We start from the raw sequence: 10,211 nt of genomic DNA, 5'->3' as shown, positions 1-10,211 counted from the left end.
ATTTCGAGGACCGTCTCGGGGAGTACAAGTGTGGATGATAGCATGGGAGGACGGATTGGAGATGGATAAGCATTGAAGTGACCAAATGAGTGAAGGATGGCTATGATTGCAAAAGAGGCTACTTCATAAATTCAAGACTCTCATCTTTTCCCAAGGAAGACTAGCCAAACAAGGCCTTTACTTCATTAAGCGTAGTTATGTAATAGCATAGTTGTCTTCCTTAGTTTTCTAGTATAAATAGTGGGTCTTTTATTTCATTAGAGAGCTTTTGATGAATTATGAATATTGAGTGTTTATGTTATCTCTGGAGAGAGCAACTTGTGAGAGGCCTATGGAAGACTCTTGTTGATTCTTATTGTTGAGAGGATTGGTTGCTTGGGACATTAGTTCCCTTGAGGTCATCTTAAGAGATTAGGTGCTTAATAGTGTGTAATTGGGAGGTTTATTATAGAACTTTGGTTGCCTAATTGTGCTTATTTTTGTGTCAATCTATCTATCCTTTTTCTTTTCTTTTTAATTTTTTGTTTCCGCGTACCCATTCTTACAAGGTCTTTTTGTGTCCACCTAATGTTAACACTTGAAAATTGAATGGCAGTACATTATCATGTAGTCATCATGTTAGTAAATCTTATGGGCTTGATATGCTACCAACTAGTGTTGATATTTGTGTTGATCAACTTGCTTGTAATGTTAATTCACTACTTGAAGACTCTTGTGATGTGCTTAATGAGCCTCTAGTTAGTGATGATGTTGATGTAGTTGGTCATTTCAAAGATGTGACAACTCGCCTTTGTTTGTTTCATGTCAAAATGAGTCTCTTGATCTTATTTTAGTGTCATGTGATAACACTCAAAACTGTAGTGGTGACGTGTGTCAAGTGAATAGTCATGTGAATGAAAGTACTTTGAAAGATGATAGTTATCTTTGTGAGAATGAAATTGCATGTTTTGAATCCTTATTGTTCATGGAATACTCTTTCATTAAAGATAATGTCTTATTTGATGCTAACATGACTATTGAAAGTGAAGTGCCTAGTGGAATGTATTGTAATGTTGAAAGTGTAGCCATTTATGGGGACTACATGGTGTTTGAAAATCCACTATGGAGTGATGACACTCTTCCCTATGATGAAGAACCTCCCTTGGGGGATTCTATCACGCTTGTGGGGAAGGAGTGTTTTGAAAAGGAAGGTGATACTTGTTTACAAATTGTTACTTCTTCTTTCTGTGTTCAAAATCGTAGTAGCATACTAGAGCTTGTTCTTGAACCTAATAGTGCGGCTACATCTGAGGACACCATAGATAAAGTTATTTTGCGTGACACCTTTGTTTATTATCTTTTTGCATATGATGACATTCATGATCTTTTTGAGAGTGCATCTTATGTGGGGCGGGGTCCTATTGGGGTACTTAGTTATTACATTGACCAGAATATGTGGGTATTTTTTCCTTTTGACCCTGTTGAAGTATTAAATTGGTGTGATTGGTATCATTTTACAATTGAAGATCATTTATGTGTCGTGCCAACTTGGTATCTTGAAACCATGGTTTCCTTTAGAATATCGTCATCTCTTGATCTTTGGGATAACCATGTCCTTGGTGCTCTCCTTGAGAGCTTATTCTTCATGAAAATGGTTGATACTTGGCTATATCACAAATTTGTGCTTACTTGGCATGGTGATAGATTGGTCCACTCTAACACTAACCCTCATCCTTTGAGGACTTGGTTTTTGTTTGTCTCCTTTATGGTGTTGCAAGGTATAGATTCGAGGACGAATCCTTTTCAAGAAGAGGAGAATAATGCAATCCGAGTTGCCTCAAGGACACTTCGAGAACCATCTCGGGGATCTCAAGTGTGGATGATTGCATGGGAGGAGAGAGGGGAGTATTAAGAAGGCCAAATTAGTGAAGTGAATGGATAGGCGTGTAAAAGGGGCTACTACTTAAATGCAAAGCCATCATTTCACATTGGAAGACCAACCAAACAAGACCCTTATTTCATTAAGGATATATTTGTAATAGAGCTAGTTGTCTTCCTTATTCTGTTAGTATAAATAGTAGGTTAAACATTTCATTTGTAGCTTTTGATGAATTAAGAATATTGAGTATTTATGTTATCTTTAGAGAGAGAAACTTATGAGAGGCCTAGAGAGAGAAACTTGTTAGAGGCCTATGGAAGACTCTTGTTGATTCTTGTTGTTGAGAGGATTTGTTACTTGGGAATTCAATTCCCTGAGGTCATCCTAAGAGATTAGGTGCTTAATAGTGTGTAATTAGGAGGTCTTAGTTATTATAGAACTTTGGTTGCCTAATTGTGCCTATTTTTGTGTCAATCTATCCATCCTTTTTTTTTTCTTCTTAATTTCTTGTTTCCGCGCATCAGTTCTTGTATCACAACCTATGTAATTTCCTCTGCTCTTAACCTCACAACTCTTAATTAAATGATTAATGTACTTCCTCCGTCTCAAAATATTTGTCACATTTTTCATTTGCACGCCCCTTAAGAAAGCATTTATAAGGGTAGCATTTTGACTATTCTACCCTCTTAACATATTTCATGTAATCTCTCCTCAATAAATATCTACTCCATCAATGGTAAGAACATCTTAAATGTTGCTAATTAATACTAGGGTAAAATGGAAAAAATTACTTAATTTTGTCTTGATTAAATAAAACGACAACTATTTTTAATAAGGACGACAAATATTTTGAGACGGAGGGAGTACGTACTAATGACACTTTGGTGTTTACTACTTACTTAAAGTATACTTATAAATCTAAGTTGATTTCTCTTTCTCTAGATATTTTTGTTGTCTCTCATATCGGTGTTTAACACTTTCCGATTTCACGTTCTTTAATTCAATTTGTTCATTGTTATTGCATGAATGAGCCTAACATTACTGGTTATCATTATAATTACTTGGAGTCACCAGAACATAAATATCATACCATATATATATAAAATTTTATATCACACACTAAGGATTACATCACAAAATTTAGTCAATAACATAGGAGACTACAAGAAGAATTTATTCTACAATAGACTGAAGCAAATTCCAGCTAATAACACAGTCACATATTACAATTATAACATACTGCAATTATAACATACTAATACAATTAAGTGGCCTTGTGACATTTAACTAGCTCCACTAGAACCTTGAAATTTTCAGTTGAACTCCCATTATCTGATTTCACAGCTTCTAATGCTTTTTCTTTTAGCCTTTTAACATTTTGCCTTAATACCTTCCCTTTTTCCTCATTGAAAAATGTATCCAATGCATTCATTGTTCCACTTTTGGTGAAAGTCCCACCTTCAATTTGCAAACCAATTTGCCAAACACTTTCCACCATTCTACTATTCAGTTTCTGGTCACCAAAAAAAGGCCTACAAATCATAGGCACACCATATGATATGCCTTCCAAAATAGAATTCCATCCACAATGTGTCACAAAAACACCAATAGATGAATGTTCCAAGATTTCCAATTGGGGTGCCCAAGAAACTATTTTCCCAAATTCTTCTGTTCTTTCAAGAAACCCTTTAGGCAAAATTTTAACCCCATTGTCTCTTAATGACCAAATAAAAGGTACCCTTTTGGCTTCTAGTGCTTCTGCTATTGCCACAATTTCATTAGGGGGTAATGTTGTGACAGTACCAAAGCTAAGATACACTACTGATTTTTCATTTTGCTTCTCTAGCCATTTGATGCATCCACTTTCATCAGAATTAGCATCTAAGTGTACCATTTTTGATGATTGTAGAACTAAAGGGCCAATGCTGAGTACCTTTTGGATCTTGGATTTGAGGTCTTTGTTGATTATTGGATCCAGTTCTTCAAAAGAATTAAGTACAACACCATCTGCTTTGTGCAAATTTAATGCCATGTTGTATAGCATAGATGGCATTGGACCCTCTAAACTCTCTGCTACAACTTCTGGTGGCATGTCACTCATCCTTAAACTTGACAAGAATCCTGGGATTTTTGATAATGTTCCTTCGTTGGATCGAATTAAATCGGTGTACAAATGAACTGATAAAGAACAAGAACCAGCAGTCCAAAAAGCAATCCAAGGGACATTCATTTTCCCAGCCAATTCACAAGAAAACCACAAGAATGCATCACTAAAAATGCAAGAAAATTTTACCCCTGTTTCCTCCTCTGCCTCTTTCATGGACTTAAGAAAATTATTAGGAGTTGATTGTATGAAGAGTTCAATGGCTTCACGACCAAATGGGGTGGCGTTTCCTTCTTTGACACCATCCCAAACATTGTAGATTTTGAGGTTGTCTGGTTTTGAAGATTTAGAGAAGATTGAGGTGTTGGATTGTGATGTGTTGAAGAAGGAAAAAATTGTGTCTGATGGTAAAAATGGAGAGAGTTTTTGGACAAGTGTGAGTAAGGGAGCTGCATGGCTGCCAAAAGGGAAAGCAAGGAGTGCGATGTGAAGTTGAGTAGTAGTCATTCTTTTGTTCTTCTTCTCTAAAGTTTGTTAAGTGTTGGTTTAGGCTTTTTTCGAGTTTATTTATGCAGTTTTGTACTAATAGGTTCTCATCTGGGGTGGGCAAGATGACTAGTTGGTATCCTTTATTGTTGGGGGTTAAAGATAGTTGTGTACTTTAATTTCTTAGTGGGGTTGAGGATACTACCGATGACCTACCATTATGTTGGGGGTTGACGCATGGGGATTTTGTTTTTTGAAAGGTGGGTGTAGATACGTGTAACTTAATTGATCATTAATTGATCAAAAACTAACTCATGAGGTGAGAATTATTCAGAATATATAAAAGATAAGAATCTACCACTTAACAAATGCAAGACTTTATTAACAACCCCCAGCAGGCCAGAACGCTCAATGTCAAATATATGAAGCATGAACAATATAATATGAGGCTTCAATATTAAGAAAATCAGATCAAGAATAAGTATGAGTCTATCCCTATTAGTATGTCAAGAAAATATATAGATCTTGAGTTTAACTCAATCTAAAAAATAGTTTACCCAATGAGAATTATGAGTATAACTTAAGGAGTTCACCAGGGGCAAAATGAAGTGTTGTATCGCTGAGTTCATATTAAAAATCTTAAAGATTGAGTCTATAGAACTTAGTAGCTATTTGGCCATAAAAATTATTCACTTTTTTCCAGAAATTTTTTTCACTTTTTTTACTTTTAGGCGTTTGGCCATAAATATTCGAAATACAACTCCGGGTTGTGATTAGAATACTAAAAATAAGAAAAACTTGTTTTTCAATTTTTTTTCACTTTTTTACACTACATTTCACCAAAAACTACAATTTCAAAAACTATGGCCAAACACAACTCCAACTCCAACTCCAACTTCAAAAATTCCAAAAAAAGTGAATTTGTTTTTGATATTTATGGCCAAACGGCACCTTAAATTCTAAATTCGCCTTTGGAGTTTATTATAATTAATTAATGCATTTTTTGCACTTTATTAGCTTACTTAATCATAAAAGATTAAATTTATTTGGTATAAGAGTAAAGATTCACCTTTATTTGATGGGTCCACTTAACCACATTGCCATGAATTTTAGCTAGGTAGGACTAACGGTAGATATAGGCTCAATGTGAGCTATTAGGTTGGATGAAAGGTAGATTTCGCAAACACAAATTAAGGCTCTACATGTTACTCATTTGGACGTGGAAACTTGGCTGCCATAATTTAAAATAACGTCAATTCTTTGATTTTTCTTTTTTCGTGTAAACATTTTGACCGCAAATAACATGCATGGATGACAAAAATGTACGTGAACCTGTCTAGAAAGTTTAATCTGTTCCAGAAAAAAGTGGACATACTTTTAAATTTGAAACAATTAACTATATATTGATTATTTTATTTTTAATTATAAACTTTTATAATCACATAAATGTTACGTATAATATATCATCATAAATTTTAAAGTTTTATATTTACACTAATGATATAATATACTTAAGACTAAATTTTAAGTTTTTATTTTTTTCTTAAATGTTGTGTCAATTTAAATTATGTTACATAGGAGTATATTGAATCGGAGTGAGTAATAATTAGCACGGGCGTAGAAAGTAAAATGATCTCATGTTTGCATTAATAAGTCTTGTTCATTTGTTAAATAAGTTCGTATTTGAAAAGTTTTTGTTTGGATTACTTTTGGCTTTAGCTTCTCAATTGTCAGATTATAAGAAAAAATGATTTTCTTTTATCGAAGATTTTAATTTTGAAATCAAAATACTGCACCTGTTTCAATTGTTACGAGCAGTCCTCCTATTTTGGGATGTTTCAAAAGATTTGGCATCATTTCTTTTATGTATATGTGATATTTATTTTAAGGGACAAATTTGAGTGGATAGATATGCAAAATATTAAATGCAAAACAAAAGAAATATTTGCAAAAATGTACATCAAAAACAATAGTTCTTCAATCTCTAACTAGTTAAAATAAGCTACTCATATGGATCTAACCAACCTATATGCAGAGGCGAATCCAGAATTTCATGATGATGGGTTCACCATTGCTTTAAGGTAAGATATAATTTTTTATGGGGACATCGACTTCCCGAGCAAACGATAATTAATTAAGGGTATCGCACCCTTCCAAATTTGTAATAATATAGAGGAATCACACCCCTTTCGCATTCAAAAATAAGGGAATCACACCCCCCTTCTAAATTTGTAATAAAATAGAGGAATCACACCCCTTTCGCATTCAAAAATAAGGGAATCACACCCTTCCAAATTTATAATAAAATAGAGGAATTACACCCCTTTCGCATTCAAATATAAGTGAATCACACCCTTCCACATTTATAATAAATTAGAGGAATCACACCCCTTTCGCATTCAAAATTATAGAGTAGTATTCATTACCGTCTATCGAGCTCAAAATTTAGTGCAAATACGATCCAAGAGGTCCAAAACTTTACGGCCGCAATGCAAATGGTACTTCTCCTTCGAAACAAAATGATGACTCCAACCTAAAAATGAAAATTTGTCAAATTCCTTAAAACCCATAAACCCCAAAATTCAAAAGAACCAAGAAAATAAGCTTTCAAAAGTCAAAACCCAAAAACCCCAAAATTCAAAAACTCAAAAAAAAACCAATAAAATTTAGAAACCCAAATTCAAAAATCAATAAAAAGACTAAAAGGGTGTTCGAAATTCGAATTCAAGACTTACTGGACACCTTGTTGTTCTGAGATATTTTGTTTTGGGATTAGAGAATAATATTATTATAGAGAATAAATATGGCAATGGAGAATAGATTTTGCCTTTTGAAACTTGGGACTTTAAGTTTACTTGATGGATTTTGATGGGTTCATTGCTGGCTTGCAGCTTAGCTATCAACTATGGGTTTCTAAGTTTCTTGATTGTCATGACTCATGAGTTCATCGTTGCAGTGCAGCCATGGAGCTTTTTTTTTTTTTTTTTTTTTTGGGACTTGGTATAATTGTAAATAAAGCAAAGAAAAGTATATGATGCAATATTAAGTAAAAATATCCCTCCATCCCAAAAAGATTGTCTCTTGACTTCGATAAAGTTTAAAAATAAAGTGAAGACTTTTTAAATGTGGTGGTCCAAAACAAGTTTTAGATATTTGTGTATTTGTAAATCATCTCATAAACTTAAATTGTTTCTAAATATAGAAAGGGGACAATCTTTTGGGACAAGTATTAAAAAAAAAGAGGACAATCTTTTGGCATGTATGGAGTACTTTTTTACTTGAGTAATAATATAAAAAGGAAGGTAAAAAGGTAGCTTTAGAAAATAATAGCAAAAATTAAAAAAGCTTCCCAAGCTGGAGATTGAACCTGTGACCTTGAGAATATAAAGATAACCTTTGACCAGTGCTCCACTCAACCTATTATGACAATGTGTTCACTTAGTTAATATTAGATATATTTTCAAAATTATACACATAATATATCGAGATTAGTCGAGTGACCATGTGTTCACGTGACCCAAAATTTACACACAAATTCGCCCCTGGCTATATGAGTCTTATATATCCTTTTTGCTCCGCTTTCCCAATTAAATTTGGCAAGTGGGCGGGTTATTTCCTTTAAACGCACTGGTCTTTAATTTTTGTCCCTTATATCTGTGGTTTTAATTTTGGTCTCATGCTACTTATGTAATGAAAATATTCAGACTTGCTCAAGTCATAATTTTTGTAACATTTGTATCCTTAGAAGCCGAACTTTTGTTTTGCTCGGCATAAATTTTGTAGGAATTAAGTTATGTGGCATAAGTTTTGTGGTGTTTTTCAGATTATACTGAGTGTTGAATGTTTTGCCTTATCCGGTATAATTTGTGTGGATGTTACGATACATATGCCCGAAGTTAAACGTAAACTATTCCAAACGAAATTTAAAACTATGTCGTTTTTTAGATTACGTTGAATGTTGGAAGTTTTGCCTTGCCCTGCATAATTCATGAGTATGTTATGATACATATGCCAAAGTTAAACGTAAACTATGCCTTGCGAAATTTAAATTATGTGTGCCGAATATGCTAAAGGGTAAAAATTAGGGGAAAGATCATGCATGTCCCCTCAAATAAAAAAATTTACCCGCCCATACCCCCATTACGTTCGTACCTCGAGAAAAAATTAAAACTATTTACCCGAGATGCCCCCAATTATGATACCAACATGGCATATGAATATACTGAAATGGTATCATGGAAGATGCTTCAGTCATTCTCTTAGTCCTCCATGATACCATCATGGTATATAAATATACCGAGACAGTATTATGAATGATTATTGTCATTTCTTAAAAATGACACATTTTTTTCGAAAAAAACCTCTATGATACTATCGTCTTATATACATATACGGTGATGGTATCATGCGAAGGATTCAGCTCCCTTCAATGAGATACTCTCGGACCATTGTATCTAAATATACTTGAAAAAGATTATGTAAGATTGTTTCGATCCTTCCCTTAGTCCTCCATGATGCTCTCGTGATATATAAATTTACTGCGATGATATCACAGAGGAAAGGGTTTGGCCAAGAGGTATGTCGAGTAAAAATTTTCAGCCGGCGAGGATAGAAGCAAAAATAGTTTAGGGGTATTCAGTAATGTTTTCCCTAAAAATTAAAGATCACAAATTTGAGGACAATAATTAAAGCCACCCTGAAATAGGTGCGAATGACCCCTAGCCTGTTAATGACAGCCCATAACTAGGCCAAAACCACAACTACAATGGACTGCTCGGCTTGGCCCACATATGAGCTGGTGCTAGTTCATCACCTTCTACAGCCACAAGCCACAATCATGAGCGGCCTGGACTAGTAATTAACTTGACTGACCGGCTAACATTGTCAAGATAGCGCCACTAGCCACTTTTCTGTCCGTCATTGAAATCTAATTACTGTTTTGAATTTTCAAACTCCATAAGTGACAAGTATCTTGAAGATTCATTTGTGAAATCTAAAACTGCAGGACATTATTTGTTTTTCAATTAAAGCTGAGAAGTTACAAGTTCTTTTTAGCCAAAACATTGGTTATTTATGCAATTATTCGATATTTTAAAATTTATTTTGAATATTTTATCATTTACAATTAGGTTAAATTACATATAGCGATAATTTCTATGCACACGTTACATATCCAGCAACTTTGTTCAGCAGTCATATGTACATATCCAGATTCCATTCTTTAGAGTTCTCCAATAATCAAATTTATTTGACATCAAATCATTCTTCCACTCAGACAAAAAACAGTATATATAAAGTGATACCTATAAAGGAATCAAAAGATAAACTAATAAATTGGTTGCTTTATTCAGATTCCTCTGGATTGCTATAAGCATATTTTTTCCTTACCTACCATTAAATTAGTGAACTTGCATGGTTTTGTTAATTTATATTAAAAAATTAAGAATATATGTCAACTTCATCACCAACAATATTTTTTTTTTTTTTTTTTTAAATCGATGGCCTTTGGATCGTCAGAGCAGTCAATTAGTTTAAATAGAGTTCTACAACTGTTTATGCTGCATGAATACTCTAAACGGAGGGCTAAAGTAAACCATTTCATAATTTATTTGCTTTTTGGTAACAAATATAAATATTATCATTAACAAACAAAAACCAAATACACCTAAAGAGCATCTAACCTGATGACCACCTCCCGGGAAAGGTGCCATGAGAATCAAGCCTTCAACGAGTCTTTACCTTTAAAAAGAATTGCTGTATCAG

The 10,211-nt window shown here is 33.7% G+C and overlaps 1 protein-coding gene across 1 annotated transcript; it reads right to left on the bottom strand.

The window, feature by feature from the left end:
• Nucleotides 1-2,942: 2,942 nt before the first annotated feature.
• LOC132049456 (anthocyanidin 3-O-glucosyltransferase-like) lies at nucleotides 2,943-4,572 on the bottom strand. The gene has a single exon (XM_059440270.1). The coding sequence runs from the start codon at nucleotides 4,467-4,469 to the stop codon at nucleotides 3,123-3,125; it is 1,347 nt and encodes a 448-aa protein (XP_059296253.1). The 5' UTR covers nucleotides 4,470-4,572; the 3' UTR covers nucleotides 2,943-3,122.
• Between the last annotated feature and the right edge of the window lie 5,639 nt (nucleotides 4,573-10,211).

Source organism: Lycium ferocissimum, chromosome 3, assembly GCF_029784015.1.
Source record: "Lycium ferocissimum isolate CSIRO_LF1 chromosome 3, AGI_CSIRO_Lferr_CH_V1, whole genome shotgun sequence".
Lineage (NCBI taxonomy): Eukaryota > Viridiplantae > Streptophyta > Magnoliopsida > Solanales > Solanaceae > Lycium > Lycium ferocissimum.
This window is presented reverse-complemented; position numbering and strand designations above follow the sequence as displayed.